General features: G+C 42.9%; 1 protein-coding gene, 2 long non-coding RNA genes and 1 pseudogene across 4 annotated transcripts; 1 reads left to right on the top strand and 3 right to left on the bottom strand.

The window, feature by feature from the left end:
• Positions 1-569: 569 nt before the first annotated feature.
• LOC130406718 (uncharacterized) lies at positions 570-4628 on the top strand. The gene is made up of 3 exons (XM_056612404.1): positions 570-1038; positions 1755-1853; positions 1949-4628. Exons 1-3 carry the CDS (start codon positions 649-651, stop codon positions 4079-4081), a joined length of 2622 nt encoding a protein of 873 aa, XP_056468379.1. The 5' UTR covers positions 570-648; the 3' UTR covers positions 4082-4628.
• Positions 4629-8926: 4298 nt separating this feature from the next.
• Positions 8927-13266, bottom strand: LOC130405712 (uncharacterized; annotated as a pseudogene).
• Positions 13267-13421: 155 nt separating this feature from the next.
• On the bottom strand, positions 13422-15814 carry LOC130406143 (uncharacterized). Of its 2 annotated transcripts, XR_008904421.1 has the most exons (4): positions 15663-15814; positions 15367-15422; positions 15037-15154; positions 13422-13607 (listed from the first exon to the last, which is right to left on the bottom strand). It is a non-coding gene; the product is annotated as an uncharacterized LOC130406143 (long non-coding RNA). The 2 variants fall into 2 exon arrangements; XR_008904420.1 differs by having other exon boundaries at positions 15037-15422.
• Positions 15815-17141: 1327 nt separating this feature from the next.
• On the bottom strand, positions 17142-18381 carry LOC130406685 (uncharacterized). The gene is made up of 3 exons (XR_008904491.1): positions 18146-18381; positions 17394-17544; positions 17142-17235 (listed from the first exon to the last, which is right to left on the bottom strand). It is a non-coding gene; the product is annotated as an uncharacterized LOC130406685 (long non-coding RNA).
• Positions 18382-20090: the final 1709 nt, after the last annotated feature.

Here is a 20090-nt window from a genome sequence, read left to right as displayed (position 1 = left end):
CATATTTCCAAATCGAATAATAATTTTAACGTATAACGTAACCGTTCAAGATTGACAGGGTGTTTCTAGGTTAAATATAATAGTTATTCAAGTACAGTAACGAATGGCTTGTTCTTCGTTACTGTCCACCACTGGTTAATGATTAACACATCAGCTATGTGGATGGCTAGCTAGACAGAATTTTTTTAAATTGTAGCTGGCTGTTACCAAATGAATGTGAATGTGGAAACATATCCTCAGTGAAACAACATAGTCCTAAAACAATTTTGCACGACAAAGCAGCATAATACTAACGTTAAAATTGCGTTCAGTTGAAATTGACTCGTCGTCGTCGATAACTTTTCCTTACTGCGTCAGTCCCGTTTTGGCGCCGAGTTTGTTCACCTCACTGACGTCATTCAGATGTGACGGACAGTCGGCGCAGAAGATTTAAAATATATATATATATATTTTTTTTTTCAGAGAATCTTGAGGATTGTTTGTGAATTCTACGTTGTCTTATATGTAATAATATACATGGTTTTTTTACACAATTGCTTTGACGGTTAACCAATCGGGAGATCGGGAGGAAGGCCAAACAGGAAGCAGGGTAGCCCAGCAGTGAAACCCTAGAACCGCCAAAATCACAGATCAACCTCGTCAGAAGACATGTCGGTGTGGCGCTGCATGATCTGTATCATTTTTGTGGCTTTTAGATTGAAGAATCTTCTTAGCCACATCAATGTCACACATGGTCGTAATGCAGAATTTTGGGTTTTCTGTGGGATTGATGGCTGTGAGCAAGAGTTCAGAGTTTTTAACTCATTTTATCGTCACCTGAAACGAACGCATCCCCTGTATGTAACGTCTGGATGTCCACCATGTCAATGGAGAACGACACCCACATCCGCACCACCTTTATTAGAAAACTTCGGCGTATCGATATTTGGCAATTCTATGACTCCTTCCATGGACAGCTCCATGGAATCATCACCTGACCTTCTCGAACTTGGAACGCAGGACCCACCAGAGATGCCTGAGGCCCAATCAAGCAATGCAGTAAGTTTGCAGTTGAGCCTAGTTCTGCTATCTTGTCTATGTGCTGGGGGAATGTGACGTGTAGAAGTTGTTAGAATTACGAATTTGAATTTCATTTAAAAACTCTATAGAGCTCGTAAGTCGCCATTGCTCATGGGACCTATGAGACCGAAAAAAATGAAGAGAATGGAGAGAAAGTAATTATTTTCTGATCCCAGTCTTTATATGCCCACGTTTACACATGTTTGTGGATTTAAATGATAATTTTTCATGCAAAGAAAACTATAATTTAGCGGGTAGGAGTTTGATACGGTTAGTTTTTGTGTGGGGCGCTTTGTGGACTACAACTCCCGCTTCTCTCGACACGTATGATAGACGTCACCACCACTCGCAAACAGATCCCGCTAAATTATAGTTTTCTTTGCATGAAAAATTATCATTTAAATCCACAAACAACATATGTGTAATCCGGGGCATATAAAGACTGGGATCAGAAAATAATTACTTTCTCTCCATTGACTCCCATTCATTGTTTTCGGTCTCATGGGTCCCATGAGCAATGGCGACTTACGAGCTCTATAGGATCGAAGCTCTAAGCAGCTAATATAAGCTATCAGTTTACACTTTCAATAAATGATTTAAAATTGACTTGCTAAGTGGGATTTAAATTTAAAGTCCTATTTGGAACTACAAATGGCCAATAGCATAGCCTAAGTTGTATTTGTGTGATTTATCAGGGAGAAGCTGCAGCTCCAACATCTGTCACCGGGCCTGACATTGCCAGATCTGCAGCAGCTTTTGCCATAAGTGTTCGTGAACAATGCCACCTGTCACAGGTAAGCATTTCCAGTGTTCCACTCTACAATAGTTTATTGGATATGCTAAACATAATGGCAATCCCTTGTAACAACTTAAACTTAAAACTTCACAGAGGACTGTCAACAACATCATCACAGGGGTACAGCAATATCAAGCCACTCTTCTGGAAACATTGAGGAATAAAATGAGAGAAGTATTTGAAGAACACACCGGGACATCTCAGCTTCAAGATGCAGCACTGGCTACATTTGATAATTTCATTGATCCCTTCTCCACTACTACAAATGGACTGGAAAGAGCTGTTTCAGAACATTTCAGTCCAGTGAGTCCAGAAGAAGTCGTTGTCTCTCAGACAATTTGTCGGGTCAAAAAGGGCAGTTCAAGAGTTATGGCCATACGAAAAAGAGGTTTTTACTATGTGCCACTAATTGAAAGCCTTAAGCAACTTCTTTCTGATTCGCGAATCTTTACCATGTTTAATACTGTACCACCAAGAAGCCGAGAGGGATACTTGTATGACTTTGTTGATGGGGATATGTTCAGAAACCATCCATTGTATTCTAGGAAGCCCAACGCATTGCAATTAATTCTGTATACAGATGAGATCGAAATATGCAATCCCCTGGGTTCTTACACTAGAGCAAACAAATTGTTAATGGTTTATTACAGCTTAGGTAATATTGATCCCAAATTTAGGTCTAAATTAGCAGCAATACGACTCCTGGCTATTGCAAAAGCTGAATATGTGAAGAAGTGGGGTGTTGATGCGGTTTTACAAAGAATTCTGAAAGACATGGATTTACTCTATAATGGTGTTAAAATTGAAACAAAAAACGGTGATATGGACTTATATGGTGCTGTGATAGCTTTGTGTGGAGACACACTTGCCCAACATGAGCTTGCTGGGTTTAAAGAAGGGGTTGGTTTTGCGTATCGCAAGTGCAGGCACTGCGAATGTACTTTTGAAGATATGCAAACAAGTTTTGATGAGAATGAGTTTGTCCAAAGAACTCATGCGAAGCACATTAGGCAATGTTTTGAAATAGATAAAGCCAGCACAGATAATTTACAGGCCAACCTCAAAACCACTTATGGAATAAACAGAAGGAGCAGACTTATTGATTTTCCTGCATTTGATATAATCCAACAAACTCCTCAGGATATAATGCACGTAATCTTTGAAGGTGTCGCACCGAAGGAAATTAAGCTTGTGTTAAAAAAACGTATTTTGTCAGGAGACATAGAATTAGATGCATTCAATTCGGCTCTTCAGAATTTTCCTTATTCACCTCTTGATGTACGTGATAAGCCTTGCCCTATCAGTGTGACCACTTTAACTTCTAATGACAACAAATTGAAGCAAACATGTGGGCAGATGTTAATACTTATAAAAATACTACCTTTTCTTTGGGGAGATGTGGACAATGAGTATGTTACATTTATTAATACATTGATTGAAATAGTACAGATAGTACTTGCTCCAGTAATTTCTTTACAAACAATATCACAGCTCAAAATTATGATCGAAAAACATTTGAATCAATTCAAACACCTTTTCCCTGAGAGTAATGTAATACCTAAGCAGCATTACATGTTGCATCTACCCAGTCAAATCAAATCCCTTGGTCCTTTGATAAGATGCATGTGCATGCGATTTGAAGCAAAGCACAGTTATTTTAAGCAGTGGGCTTCAAAATTGAATTTTAAAAATGTTTGTAAGTCACTAGCTAAACATAATCAGTTCCTTGAGTGTTGTCAGAATGAAATTGGCTGTGAGCATCCTATTTTTGCAAATGAGAGAGAATTAGGGCCTATTTCCGAGGTTGCAAATCTACAGTACATTCAAGCTAAATTTAGAGACTTTTTGGGCATGGAGATTTCAGAGAATGTTGTATCAGTTAAATGGCTCATCCTTAATGGAAATAAATACATAAGTGGGAAGTCTTTGATTATCACTCACGTGGATGATCATTTGCCTGTGTTTGGATTGGTGAAAGGCATTTTTATGGTAAATTCCTTTTTTAGTGCTTTTGAAACTATACCATATGAAACCTTAACCTTTGACAAAGATTTCTGTGCCTACAAAGTGACAATTCCCGCTCTTGCCCAAGCAACGGAACTAGTGCATGACCTCATTGATCATACCTCATATTTCTCTGTTTCTTTCAAAGGAAGTGTGTTTGTCCCAATAAAATATAATCTAAGTGACATAATTGCTGACCGAAATGGCCCTAGCACTTCATGAGGTCATTATATCTATCATTATGTAATAATTGTTACTTGGTACAGATTTTTTTTATTTTTGATTATTTTTCAAAAAACGTTTGAGGAGTGGAAATCCATCCCTTTCGGGTTGTTCTTACTTTTGAAGAAAAAATAATAATTTCATTACTTGCCAAGTGGCAACAAAATATGAGGTGTCATTTAACTCTGTTACCCTGTTAGCCTACTCATGTAGTCACATTTTGTTTCAATGGAGATTCCTTTGTTTGAACCTGTTGGGGATCAATCCCTTTGTTGGGTCTATTACTTTTGAATAAAAGTTGTATTTTTCTTAAAAAAAAATGCTGTCACTCTTATATCAAGCAAGTCTTTATCACTGGATCTAGAAACAAGTTGGGTGTGGCAGGGGGAAAATATGGGAAATGGATTTTATCTTCTTTTAAGAGTAAATTGACTAAATTTAAGATATTCTGACTAGTTGAGTCATGGAAGAAATATATTAGTTACTTTTTAAGATTATACAACCAATTCAGAACTGATAAATAGATAATAAATCTTAAAAGAAGATGAATAACTTGATATATGTTTTTAAATCTTGGCAAGTTCAGGGAAATTTGCAGTGTATAGAATTCTAACCTAGTCAATTGTTCTTAGCCCATTGGGAGATTGTTTTGCTCAGTACAAGATAATTTTGCTTATTTCTAGATGTGTTGAATGTTTTTGCTAATTATTCATCTTATTTCAAGATATCATTTCTAATAGTGAGCTAATAAGAGACTAATTTTCTCATTTTAAGTTACTGTCTTAAATAAATATGATTGCATTGCTTGAAGTAAGCTCAGTTTGCTCAAATTCTAGCCTTTTTATCTAGTTTTAAGGCACATTATGATTTTCCAGTGGCTGGACCTTTTTGCTAGTTTTAAGAATTCTAACTTAGTAAATGTTTAAGATCATTAGGCTAGATTTAGGAATATTAAGCTTATTTCCAGAAGGGCCTTTTTTGCAGTGTGAGGAGGCTCTTAATGCTTGTTTGTTCCATCTTTTAGCTGTGACATCTCATTTACTTGGCAACAAGAGTAGAACCAAAAAAAAAACACCATGGTTTTTGAATTCTCCGTCTGAACGATTAATGCCATTAGCTTTTCTGAACCTATAATGGCAACAAAGGTGCTGAAAAAACAATACTCCAGAGGAAGCCCATTCAGACAGCCTTCACATTGCATCTAAAAGAAGATGTGGACAAATATATTTTCAAAGTCATTAATCTATAGTAGAATTCCATTACCTTTGTCAGTTTCCGAGACAATGGGGAGATATCAGACAAGCCGGAGGCATGGTAACGTGGAGGGGTTCACAACTGCGTTTCCAGTGCTCAGGAGCCTTCTAGAGGCCAGATGACAACAGCAGGAAACTCGATGAGAGTGGGATCTATACCCCCCCCTCTCTATCTGAAATGTTAGTTATTTCCCGTATGGCTAAAAATGGGGCTGCTTTGTAGCGTAAGTTACTTGAGGACAGGAAACTGAGGTTTTATGAAACATATATCCAAGGTTCTTTTGTCCTTTAATACAACAATTAAAACGCTATAGGCCCAGGAACGATCAAGCTTTCAAGGAATTCTGAGCTGGGTGGGTGTAAGGGGGGAGAAAAAAAGGATTAAGAACTTCTTACTTCTTACTTATTTTTTTGCAGTACACTCAGATGCATGTGTGTAGATCAGGAGAGCGTGAGAAGGAGACAGGCTATAATTACTCCTTACATAAGTGCCAGCTGATAGACAATCAGCTTGAATAAACGTCATTGGAAACAGCGGTGCAAATTAAATGCTCGTCTGTATCTATTAGCAGGCGTGCTCCTCGCGATGAAGGCATGCACATCCACATCCGAGCAGCCCTTTGTTGCCGTCCTTTCTGCTTAGAGTACCCACTCCAGCCTCCCAATATAACAGGACAATGGGAATGAGAGCTGCGACAATGGAGTGCCAGTGGCCTCCCGTGGACTGCCAAAACTGCCAATCGTATCAATAATAGAGTAGGTGGGCAGCGACATGACAGTCGAGGGGTTATTCTTTCTGATCGACAATATATTGACCTCCTGAGGGAAAAATAAACATTGTCGCTGTAAACGACTCAAGGGTTCACTTGGTTATATTCCATCCTTGCTTGCACCAACAAAAAAGACTAAATCTTTCTATGCACTTTTTTTTTAAACGGTAGCTGTCACGTGATATCCATGTGTGAAAGCTGTTGAAGCTCATCTTAGTGAGTCAGGGCAAGACGCTATTAGGTGTTTAAAGAGTGCCCATGTGATTATTGTGCTATGATTATAATTGTGCTTGATTGCGCAGCAAAATACTGTTGACCTTAACTAACGTATTTAAAGGGGTCGTGGACGGTGGAGAATTGAAGATAATGGGATTTTAAAGCAAAGGTTTATTATTAAAAAAATAAAATGAACAGACCTGCAAACGTGCAGTAGCTGTGTTAAAAATCAACTCAGATGATCGAAAAAGGAGGGACGGAAAGACAAACAGAGGGCAGGATGAGAGAGAGAGAGAGAGAGAGAGAGAGAGAGAGAGAGAGAGAGAGAGAGAGAGAGAGAGAGAGAGAGAGAGAGAGAGAGAGAGAGAGAGAGAGAGAGAGAGAGAGAGAGAGAGAGAGAGAGAGAGAGAGAGAGAGAGAGAGAGATGTTTCTATTCTTCAGCCAAATCCACTTGGCAATGAAGGGCCGCCAAACACTCTGTTTACATGACTGCTTTAGTTGGAAGGAGCGTTGGCACAAAAAACATACACACACGCACACACACACACTTTTACACCAGAGATAATGTGTTCCTGGAGTATCACACCTCATTAGTGTTTCCATGCAGAATACAGATTTCTTCAGCAACATTTTAATCTATCATTTAATTATACATTTATTTAGCCTGGCCTGATGCGTCTGTGGAAGAACTTCCCAGAACACATTCCCGCAAAAATACCTTTGTGTCGTGTTAACGTGATAACCTAGATAAATGTTTTTAAAAAAACATAATGTACATCAATGCTCAAATTCCCTAACAGGCAAAATGCAACCTTCAATTTTATTTTCATTTTATATGGATTCACATTCATTCATTCATTCTTGCAAAACACAGCGATATCGGATGATCTTCATTTGTCTCAATGAATCCAGAAGAGTCAGGCCAGGCTCCATTTAAAGCACAGCTCCAAATATATGAGGGGCTGCCTGGGACAGAATTCATACTTGGCCTGACACACACTATTATAACCTCGCATATACACCACTATACTCCTTTTACATGCTTGTATGAGAGTGTATCGTAGATTATGTGGGAGAGTATATATTTGGGTATGTAAGAGTGTTTGAGAGAGCATATACAGTAGTTGGGTATGTGAGAGATTTTAGTAGTGTATGTGAGAGAGTATAGTGTGAATGAAACGGAAGTGAGTTTGAATGAAACGGAAGTGAGTTTGATTTCTCAGTTCCTGATTGGCTGACAGAAGAGGCGGTAGCTTCTCGTGCTCAAAATACTGCGCTGTCATTTCACTCTGGAATTTCCAGCTGTTCTGTTATGCCGTAGCTCCCAGAGTGCTCTACATTAGAATATGTTATAGAATGGATGATATTATGAATCCTGAATGACCGCCAACTGGGGGCAATAGGGTCCGACTGCGTCCTGCGTCCTCCTGCCAAGACACGCCCCGTGTACAAAGACATGCCCCTCGTGTGAAATACACGCCTATACGACTGACCAATCTCAGCGTGATGACGTAATACGTAGGATTGTGATTTCCTCTCAGCGTGATGACGTAATACGTAGGATTGTGATTTCCTACTGAGATCGGGGAGTAATTTTCCAACGTAGCACAGAGACGGGAGCAGTTGTCTTGTTGAGCAACAACATCGTTAACTCTTCTGTTACGAAGCTGTTCCGTTTTTGTCAAAACCTACAAAAGTAATTATCTTTGCCATACAGCTACACAGCCTGCCACACCAGGTACACAAAATGGGGTTTCAATATTTCAGTTAACTTCTGTAAGTCCAGATATTGCCTGGTGTTTGTAGGCTACGGGAGGGAGTCAATTTACTGTAACAGTGGAGTTAAAAAGTTAGTGTAATATTTTGCTCATGGGCGGTGTCATTTAAATTCTGGCTCTTAATATTCACAAAAATATTGATTGGAATTTACTCTGAAAATGTCAGGCTGAACAAAGAGTAATGAAGAGAAACCGAATTTGCATTTACTGATAACTATGATGTCAAATGCATATACTTGGCTTTACAGAGGTACAAAGTAAAGTTACTTAAAGGATACAAGCCTTAGAATTGTACATTTTCGCCCCTATTCCACTTGTATTGTTTACAGACAATACTTATGCATACGATAGGGAATTCTTAGTAAGGGAAACATGACTCAAGCCATAAGGGTAGGCTACATTTTTTTATTATAGAGAAAGGGAAGGTCATTACACAAAGCATTTAAAGTAAATAAAAAAGTAAATACAAAATATGTGCAATAACATTAAGGGATAAAATTATTATTAAAAATGGGAAACACAAGAGGCATTGGCAGGTATAAGTTAACACAAAAAATAAGTACAAAATTAAGGGGACGGAGAAGAGGGCCCCCAGAATTGGGACCCAGAGGCAGAGCAGATGTGTGTGTGTGTGTGTGTGTGTGTGTGTGTGTGTGTGTGTGTGTGTGTGTGTGTGTGTGTGTGTGTGTGTGTGTGTGTGTGTGTGTGTGTGTGTGTGTGTGTGGGGGGGGGGCGCAGCCAAACATCTCGCAGGGGCCCCTTCTACAATATTTCGGGGGCCCAGAGAGAGAGAGGGAGACACTTTTTACTCTTTTTTTTTTTTAAACCTCTTTTTATTGAGAAATATAGATTATAAACAGGAATGATTACTTTTTAGTCATTTATATCCTCCTGGTCGTCAGGCCAGCGTTTTTTGAAAGGTGTAGGTGCCACACACACACACACACACACACACACACACACACACACACACACACACACACACACACACACACACACACACACACACACAGTAAATTAATATGCTGGTACACAAATTTACACTCGCTCAGACACATTCACTCAACACACACAGCGTAAAACATTAACATACTGATACAGACATGTACAACACACACGTCCTACACTTGTCGGAGAGATGAGGTCCAGCTGTAATAGCTGCAAAAGATGTGTATATAAAGTAATATTACAGCAATAGGTGTATATAAGAAACATAACTTCTTACCTTGGTCAAAACCTTCCGCTTCCGTGTTACCCGGAACACCGGTGCCAGGAGTCCATTCACCATCTGGTGTCCTTCTTGGGTGAAATGACAGAATCTTTTGCCACATCTGCAGTAGAAAGAAAGGGAAAGAAAGACAGAAAGAAAGACAAAGAAAAAAAAACACACACCACACACACACACACACACACACTGGGTTGCCAAGCCAACATGAAAAATGTATTTATTTTGCATTTGTAGGTTAAGATCCATACCCTTCAATCCCGTAGTTGTCCAAAAGGAGCTTGCACCACCACCTCCTGAGATGAGGCATATCCAACTGAAGAGGAACATTAAAATGAAGTTTACCACATAACCATAATGATGCTGCTTCTAAATACTGACGCTAGCACACAGATAGTACTTACAACGTTGAAATCGAAGTGCGCGTCCATGGTAATGTACCAGGAGTACTGAAGAACATAGAATGTAATAATGTTGGGTTGTGATCATAGGCAGGGTGTGATTTTACCAGCAATTGGCATGCTTAGGCAGTTAAGACTAGTTTATAGTCATCTTAGAAAAAAATTCAGCCATTATAACATTAGAAAATAAAATGCCGTGTGTTAAAAAAGGTATGATAAAGCAAATGAATGGAGCATGGTAACTCACCATGACCATAAAGACTCCACAGTCGATGCCATATTAGTTGTTGTGGAACACCCTGTGCCATAAAACAGGTTGTAAGATGAACAGTCATAGCCCTACACACATTTTCCTGATGTGCTTGTTATCTCAGCAATTATTACCTCAATGTCCAAGCCAGTCTCCTCGGCCCAGGTGCCAGGCATCAATTGTTGCGCAACAACCCTAATACAAATTTGATGACAAGCATTGTACAGTTGTCAGGTTAGACAGCAAAGTGAGAAAGATGCAAAACATAAAAGGAAACTAGGCAAATCAGGGGAACGTGATTGCCTAGTAACAACTTTAACTTTGGCAAGTCAGGGGAACATGACCACCTTCCAAAATGAGCTGTGGGAAACTAGGCAAGTCAGGGGAACGTGACTGCATACAGTGGTAGCTGCTTTAACATTGGCAAGTCAAGAGAACGTGACTACCATATTAGTTGAATTAATGTAAGCAGGTCAGGGATACATGACCACCTTACAAAATTAATTGAAATAAACTAGGCAAATCAGGGGAACGTGATTGCCTAGTAACGACTTTAACTTTGGCAAGTCAGGGGAACGTGACTGCATACAGTGGTAGCTGCTTTAACATTGGCAAGGCAAGAGAACGTGACTGCCATAGTAGTTGAATTAATGTAAGCAGGTCAGCAATACATGACCACCTTACAAAATGAATTGAAATAAACTAGGCAAGTCAGGGGAATGTGACTGCCCAAAGGACACATCATATTGTAACCTGAGAATGTTCCTATATGCCTTGTGACCAAAGCCTTCTTCCCGCAGTGCATAAAATGAATCGAGGAAAATCAGCCTCTTTTGGCGAGGCTTCATTACCTAAATCAGAGGCTTATTATTGAGTTGTTTTAATGCATTACATATTTCAAATACAGTAACAATTGAAGAAATTGCTAATCCCTCCCCTCAGTAACAGCTGCATAGTGTTGATAAAGTCTGAATGCAACCACTACTTACACTAAGCAGAAAATGCCCTAGTGTCCACAGTGGGACAATCACTGCATCCATGGTGGTGATGTCAACCTTAAAGTCGGAGATAGAGTTTTCATTTTGAAATCGAAAGTAACAGCGTAAACTTTGATCTATGTCTGTGGGTTCTTACTGGAAAGCTGCGCAGATGATCTGAATTTGGCGATTGGAGCCATGTTGGGGGGATGTGGAGGTCAAGAAGAAATACATCTTTTCCCTACAGACAGAGAAGCCGTGGTACTTCCTTACTGTTACGCTACACACAAAATAGCCAAGTTACACAAAGTATACACAAAGAGAAAGAACAGTACATACTTGATGTTCGGCCATCTCCTTGACCAAGTGCAAACAAGCGTTTCCCACCTAGAATAGACAAGTTAATCACCATAGAAAGCTTTAATTTTCATTTACAAGTACAATGACACTCGGCGGGCCAGAGATGTTGTACCTTTAAAAAAGAAATACTTACAGCAGGGTTCCCACTCTTTTTCAAAAACCATTTTCCAGGACTGGAAAACAAATCTCTAAATGTCCAGGTTTTCCAGGACGCGTAGAAACCCTGCTTACAGGCAGCTAGTCAGTCTGTAACTTTTACACCAATATGTCACCCACCATAGAGTCCATGTGCTTGTTTTTGCCAAGCGTTAAAACATTTTCCCGTATTAAACAGGTTGGCCCGTCTTTAACTAGCAGCTCGTTGCTGGGACGACGCTCATCCAGGACGTAGTTCATCTAAAATTGACAAAAAGCAGAGTAGAAACAATGCTTTCACTGCGTTTTCTGTGAAACAAACTGAACATTCAGCAAACTATACATCCTTGTACCAATTCCTCTTGGACAGGATGATGTCCTCCTTGTGTCCAGTCTCGTCTGCAGGGCCTGATAGTTGTCAAATTGGTCTCGGCAGCACAGTGTGGCCCACAAGCTGTGACAAGAGACATGAACACTTGTCAAAGATCACACACAATTATGTAATACATGTTCTGCGATTATGAGACTGGGGATTTACCAGGGATGGCGTAGCAATGGTCAGCACAGGGTGGCGCTGGAGCGGGCGCTGATGCGGGCGCTGGAGCGGGCGCTTGAGGCGGCGATGCAGGCACTGGAGCGGGCGCTGGAGGTGGCGATGCAGGCGCTTGAGCGGGCGCTGGAGGCGGCGATGCAGGCGCTGGAGCGGGCGCTGGAGGCGGCGATGCAGGCGCTGGAGCAGCCCATGCAGGTGGCGATGCGGGTGCGGACATATCTTTACCAGCTGGGGGCAAAAACACACACATTACACAATGCAGTTGAATAAGCAGGTCGGAAAGATTTCACAGGTCCCTTTGGATAAAACCATCAACTAAGTGTAATGTAGTATGATCAACATAAACACCCAGAAAAGCTTTCCCAGTCGCATCCACTGCTACTGTTCCGTAGGAAAGCTTGGTAAAATTCAGCAGGGCCTTCTGGTTTAGCTGTTCGTTTCTGTGATGTAAGCTGTTGCGCATCAGAAAGACATGGCTTGTTGGCGAGAGCATATTCATGAAATAGTTGTTCTTTTTCATGTCCGCAAACAGCTGCTCTGCCACCTGCGAATTGACCCAGCCACACAGCTCAGGCACCAGCTTGATGAGGCGCAGGGCGTCCCGGTCATCCTTGGTGTTCTGCTGGTGGAACGTGTCGTATAACGCGTAGTGCTCTGCGCAACCAGTGGCCGGATGACCACCAGCATCAGCGGGGACCTTCTGCTGGATCAGCCAAGGGAAATTGATCTTTATCTCCCCTTTCTTGGCAGCGGAGATATTATCAGGGGTCGCTGCGGCTACTCTCCCTTCGTTCGGTTGGAATGGAAGGTCTCCAGGTTCCCTTAGGTTTGTGTGTGCCACAAGCCCCCTGGCAAAATCATACAACATTGGGGAAGTGCCTGAAGGAAAGGAGCATGTCTGCATAGTCCCGTGGACTTTCGGCTCGGAGGTTGAATTTAACTGCGTTCACAATTCCACAGGGGCACATGATGACCGCCCAACCACCTGGCAAATACGTTACAGAAAAGGTCAGTGTTATAGCAGTGGAATAGCATAATAATGTACAACTACACACATTATAAATAACCCTTTTTCTCTAAAAGTAAGTGCAACTTACCAGATGCTCCCCAAACCTTTTCAAATACTTTATCATACGTGCTCCGTGTCTTCATCTCCTCCCTCAGGCGGAGCAGGAGGTCCATTTTTGATCCGGTCGCATCCAAGCCACAGCCCTTCACCAAATTCCACAAGTCAGCAGCCGGAAAAAGGCCAGTAATTGACATGAGGATGAGTTTCCGCTGCCCTCTTCTCCATTCTGATATGTGTGGACAAGTAACTTCATCAAGTTAAATTGATAGATATCCAAAACACACAAGGCATACATGTGTGTATATAGTGTACTGTAGATCTTAAGATCACATGAACGGAGGAATCACCTTCAATTTCATCAATTGGTCCACCAAGTGATCCTCTGCCAAATCTAGGGTTGCTTGGTCGGTAGGCTTTGTCGGCTTCACTTTTGTGTACTCTGTGTTCAGCACAACATCACTGGCCCTTGTTCGTGGACCAATCCATGGGGCCCAGTTCAAATATGATGGCTTTACACCGCATGGATTGTTACTGTTGCCTAATTGAGGACCAGGCTCGGACTGGTAATCTGTGATACCGGGCATTTGCCAGAAGGGCCGGTCCACATTTCGGCGTGCGAGGGCCGGCCCTCCTTCAATCATACCGGCCCCAATACTGATTATACGACCGCCTTACTTACCTGACAATACGGATAACTCAAAGAGCCCAAGAAAGAACCTAACGTCAAATTGTTGCAATGGTGCATCCAGTATATATAGCGCTTCCTTGTCATGCACATCTATGTGACGGTTGGTATATGGTATAATTTTCTATTTCTTCAAACTGTAAAATCCTGTTTCTTCAAACTGTACAATCATTGCAACAAACTAAATTAAAATAAAACTAAAATGCTTTCTTTAAACTAAACTACGATTTTCTTCTTATATTTGGCGAGTTTATGTTCGAATATTTTGCAAAAATATGTTGCGGTGCACGATGGGATTATACATCTAACAGCGAACGTTAACGGTCCATGGATGCTGCGGATGTTGCTTCGCTTATATTTTATTTCTGTGGATGGGCTAAAAATCATGGAAAGAGTTGGCAAAAAGAAGAAAGGGGGAGCGGAGAAGATTCGGGACAAAAGGCAGAAATCTCTACAAGCTAAGGCGTCTGGATGTTTTAAAATAGATCGCTTGTTTGCTGTGGCCAGTGCTTCAACCGTTGCTGCTAGTGCCCCGACGTCCCTGCTGCTACAACCGGCGAAAACATGTATAGCCTAGTCATAGTATTTTGGTCATTGGGCTCCAGGGGCGAAATGAAAATCGCCCCAGACCTCTCCCATTGACTCCCATGTTAAATGCGTTTACTTCACAAAACAGAGCTCTCAATGCATTCTCTATGGCTTCCGGGAGGGCTCGCCCCTCCAAGTCTATTCATAAGTAAGTGGCTAACGCTGTTATTTGCGGTGCACAGTCGCCATCGACTGACCACTAGTGGTAATGAAGTGCGTGAATGGTCTCGACTTCCTATAGACAAGTTTTTGATAGACCCGTTTCCACTTTACTTCCTTAACGCAAACATAATCCATTGCTTGCTAGCAGGACTGTCCGGGTAGGCCTATGTTAAACCGTGTGGATTAATGTGGAATAATTGCAACTTGCAAGAAGCCCCGCGATCAAGACAGCGTCAAGGTAGGCCGTTTGGTTTTTAATTGTGCCCACCGCGACATGTTGACTTCGGCTCACAGGTCTTTCTTAAGTAGGTTCGCTGAAGTTGGTTCGGCTCATTTGCGCTAAAGGGGGGGGGGGGTCGGTCGGTCGGTCGGTCCATAAGGGGCCGGTGTAGATGGAAAAATGCCAGGGCCGAAAATCGTTCCCAGTCCGACCCTGTTGAGGACATTAAAGTGAATGCATGCCTTTACTCAATAACTGACATATTAACGTTCAACAGTTGGAAATAAATGGAATTGCACACTCCTGGCTTACTTTTCAAAAAGCCACGGCAGACAATTTCCTCACTGCCCGAACTCCAGAAATCTTCTATGTTGACACGTCCATTAAAATCGGGTGGTGGATCTTTGATGTCACTCACTGGAACACATCCCTTTCTCATAAAAAGAACAGAATTGGGAATTTACATTGCGTGAAGTAGAAAACCAACACATACCTGCCATTTTGAAAACACCCTTCTTGTGTAAGTCCATCACAACGACAGCTGGGTGGTCCCCACAATTTACACATGAAAAGTTGTGATCGTGGGATGACAGGGCTTCGAAGTGTAAATAGCCGTGTAAAATGGAGTCGTGGCTGGCATACTTGGTTTGGTGGGTTGCCTCCAAAATGTCCAGCTGCCTGCCAACCGCAGTGTGATTCTGAAACATTGAAAAAAACATTGTGTGACATGACATTTGGGGTCACACACAGGATTAAGATGTCCAGTGGGTGTATGTATCAGCCACTGTGATGGAGACAAATAGCAAAATCTAACAATCAGCCTGACAGACAAGGAAAAGGTTTGTGTGACAATCACAGTTATGACAATATTAACCAACATCTTGGAATACAATTAATCCCTAGATATACATTGTTGGTTTACAAACGACAAAACTCACTTGTAAAGACTGCCGCAGCAAGATGCAGAGATGGAGCGACAGAATAACGTGGTCGTTGAAGTTGTGGAGCCCCTCACTCCATTCCTGGTATCTGTACAGATTACCACAGACACCACACTCTGTGGAATGTGGCTACATCTGAAACATCAGAAAAGATTCCACACTAAAATAGCATGCAGTCACTGACAATGGACCATTAATATTTAAGACATTTTACAGCTTGTCTCTCCAGACAGGTTCTCTTCGTGCTGGAGGAAAACCATTTTTTCCCCACCATGTCATTTAGCACATTTTCCTCCAGAACCGTGTCGTTGGACTTTGACACTGGGCAGTACGTGACGTGATTTTAAATGGACGCACTGGAAACCTGCAATCCCACTTCTCGCTGCAAACTGCAACGCCCTTTTGCACTCCTCCAATTCACAGACCACACGATGCTCCACTCCCCATGTGCATCTTTGTACATGGACTGGGTTCGCTGGTCCAGTGAAGCTTCTCCTTACCACAAAAATTCCTTTCAGGTGGTCCACACACACAGAGGCAAGATGCCTTTCCTGATTTATGTCAGGTGCCCTAGAGGAGTGCCGCCTTCTTATGTGCAGTTTGATGTTCTTCTTGTTCAGAACTAAGTTGCAAAAGCAACAATTGGTCCTCGGCACACGTTTTATTTTGGATGGAGGTGGCGGGTGCGTGGCTGGCATTGGGCTCGGTGTGCTGAGGCCTTGAGATGGAGGTGGCGGGTGCGTGGCTGGCATTGGTCTCGGCGTGCTGAGGCCTTGAGATGGAGGTGGCGGGTGCGTGGCTGGCATTGGGCTCTGCGTGCTGAGGCCTTGAGATGGAGGTGGCGGCTGCGTGGCTGGCATTGGGCTCGGCGTCCTGAGGCCTTGAGATGGAGGTGGCGGGTGCGTGGCTGGCATTGGGCTCGGCGTGCTGAGGCCTTGAGATGGAGGTGGCGGGTGCGTGACTGGCATTGGGCTCGGCGTGCTGAGGCCTTGAGATGGAGGTGGCGGGTGCGTGGCTGGCATTGGGCTCGGCGTGCTGAGGCCTTGAGATGGAGGTGGCGGGTGCGTGGCTGGCATTGGGCTCTGCGTGCTGAGGCCTTGAGATGGAGGTGGCGGCTGCGTGGCTGGCATTGGGCTCGGCGTCCTGAGGCCTTGAGATGGAGGTGGCGGGTGCGTGGCTGGCATTGGGCTCGGCGTGCTGAGGCCTTGAGATGGAGGTGGCGGGTGCGTGACTGGCATTGGGCTCGGCGTGCTGAGGCCTTGAGATGGAGGTGGCGGGTGCGTGGCTGGCATTGGGCTCGGCGTGCTGAGGCCTTGAGATGGAGGTGGCGGGTGCGTGGCTGGCATTGGGCTCGGCGTGCTGAGGCCTTGAGATGGAGGTGGCGGGTGCGTGGCTGGCATTGGGCTCGGCGTGCTGAGGCCTTGAGATGGAGGTGGTGTCCTCATGCCAGGGCAGGTCTGCAGGTGCTTTATGCATGAAGTTTTGCTGCCAGTAATGGTTGAGCACACACAGTGGTAGTGTGGAGATCTTGTGTTGGCACAGTTGTGTTGGCACCTATAGATTTTGTAGCCTTCCAAAAAGGAACAGAAAAGTAAATTAGAAAATATTAACTGTTAGTATTCCTTGTTCAATACATCACAAGCTAATTGATATGTTATGAGTTTGATAAAAGCATAAAGAACATAGATAATATAAAACATTAGTGACATGCATTAAACTTTCAATTACCATTGTGAGATATGGCTGCTTTGTCATGTGTTTGAACATGTGCAACCATGGCTGGGTAATCGCCAAATTTTCTGCAAACTTGGCACCCGTAAGAATCTCCCAACCGCACTGGCTGCATCAGAGATTCATGTTTGCAGACAGTTGGATGGATCTGAAAAGACAAAAAGTAATTTCTGCTGCACAAACAATTCAACCAGATTTACAGTTTAAGTCAGCTCTTAGGCATCCAATGTGTAATTAACTAAACCAACCCTATAGATAAATGCAAGTGTATACAATGTAAGCGCAGGTGTGACATAGATGCTGTAACATGGCTCACACAAACAGACAGATCTTCCTCAGGCATCTTTGATCTAATTAAGTCCTTTGCAAGCAGTGTGCAGATCCTTTCCCGCTCCTACTAGTTAGCGGCTAACCACATAGCCATGGGATGACAACTTCAAATCGGTAACACGGCGAAATGATGATAATCAAATCAATACAAACCAGTGAGAGTATATTGCGACAAAACCAACACGGCATCAAACGCGGTACTTAACAATTAAATAGGTAACATGAAAAGCAACAACTGTTAAGCTTAAGCAATATCAACATAAAGGAAAAGTTAGCAGAGACATCCCAAAAACGCAGCCAATTTGTGGTTGGATTGACGACACATTATTACGCTGTGAGTGTACATGAAAATTTAAAGTAGAACTACACCAAGAACAATGACAGTATACGATCTCTGACTGATAATGCAGTCCACTTACCAAATCAATCGAGGCAATCATCTTTCTGCTATCTAACTGCTGTTGACCAGTTCGTTACATCTCCGGAGTAGGTTCGACAAGAGAAGAGATCCGCAAATGTCAAATAGAATAGATTATGGCTCTGCACGAGGCTATGTGTGACGCCAGACGCCGTCGTTAATCAGACCAATCAGGGCCGACTAAATACACGCCCTCCTTACAAGACACGCCTCCTCAAAATACACGCCCCCGTCTTGCAGGACGCAGTCGGACCCTACTCACTGGGGGGGTCGAACCGCACCAGCACCGGGATCAGCGCCCTCTACGCAGACAGGTAGTACGAGGGAGGTACAAGCCGTTCAGCGCGGCTGCGCAGGAGCGCGCATCAAGCGCACCCGGACAATCACAGGCATTGGGATAACCTGGGGGAGGGAGACGGCAGAGGCCTTAAGGACCGGACACGCACCAGACGGGGCAGACAGCCGAGTTGGAGAGACGCAGTAGGGGGAGAACGCACCAACCCGTACTACTAAGTACACTTCCCCACAGGACTGAGTGGGAGCAGACGGGAGCGATAGAGACGCCGTCGGACCAGATCCGGAGACGGCCCCTTTTTGCACCTTGCCTTTTTGTTTTAGCTTTTCCACGTGAGCTGCACGAATAAAACCGTTGCCCCGCAACCCTGCTTGAACATGTGCTCCTCAAATCTCTATATAAAGACATTTTCATTTAGCAGACGTGTTTATCCAAAGTGACTAACAAAAGTACATTTGTCAGAAGGAGAAACACCAATATATTGCTGTTGGTACAGTAACGATGTTCATAGAACCAAGTGCCAAGCACTAACAATCACTGGGTTAACTTTTCTCATTAAATTATTTTGTTGCTCTTTATATTTACAACACAAGAATAAAACTTGATAATAAAAAATTGTAATGTGTCCGCGATGACATGTTCTGCAGTCCTCCAGTTTGTGGAGTCCATCACCCATACAGGTATCATCTTCAGAGTTATCAAACATCCCCCTCCCCCACCCTCCCTAAATGGGCCATTGTACACACGGCTTAGCCCACATGTGAGTACATTTAGACCTGATTCATTATTATAATCCCGCTGTTAACAGCTAACCACGCAGGCTGTGACGCACCACAGGAGCGTTTATGTACTGCGAGATGCGAGCCCCAGGATCTATTTGCGCTCCACGTAGGGTGTCATGGAGCAGAAGTGTATGGCAGGGTTTGCCGTGGCGGGCAGTTGGGCGGAGGTACAGAGATGCAGCTCCTCCTGCGTTATGGGAGAAAGTGTAGATCACTATTCTTTGTAGGATAAAAGATAGAGCACGCATACAAGAGAAAGACAACAGTGTGCAGCCTTTACATGAACATTATATTGGAAGAATTCCTCCACCCATAGACATCTGTTTGATACACTATGTCGGCAGCCCATCAGCCATATTCATAGTCTGAAAATTAATTTGGCTAATACAATTTTTGTAAGGGACGTTTGAATTTCGAGAGTAATCCACCAAATGTATTATTAAGCAGACTACTTTGCACAGTTCATTATGTGGGCAGGCGTCTCTTCTAACATATAGGATATGCATTGCACGCCATGGAATTATTTCAACTTTAATCACCAGAGCTGCCTTGACGCAGACAGCTATAGGACCCTTCCACTGACCTTTAAAACTCACGGATGGCCTCTTCCTCTCTGGCTTTTATCCTTATCTTCCTCTTGATCCTTGTCGACTCGTTCCTGTCTGCACTTTGTCATCCATGTCTAATCTTTTTCCCTCATCTTCTTGCTATCTATCACGCCTGTCTCATTACGTATTTTAAACCAACCATTTAACTTTGTAATGAGCTTGCAAATTTTTTACGATGTATTCCTCCTTCTTGGTTCATGTTTTCATGCAACAATCGTTTTCTCTCAGTGTGGCTGCTGCCTTCAGTATTGACAGGAGTCC

Source organism: Gadus chalcogrammus, chromosome 16 (assembly GCF_026213295.1).
Source record: "Gadus chalcogrammus isolate NIFS_2021 chromosome 16, NIFS_Gcha_1.0, whole genome shotgun sequence".
In the NCBI taxonomy this organism is placed as follows: domain Eukaryota; kingdom Metazoa; phylum Chordata; class Actinopteri; order Gadiformes; family Gadidae; genus Gadus; species Gadus chalcogrammus.
This window is presented reverse-complemented; position numbering and strand designations above follow the sequence as displayed.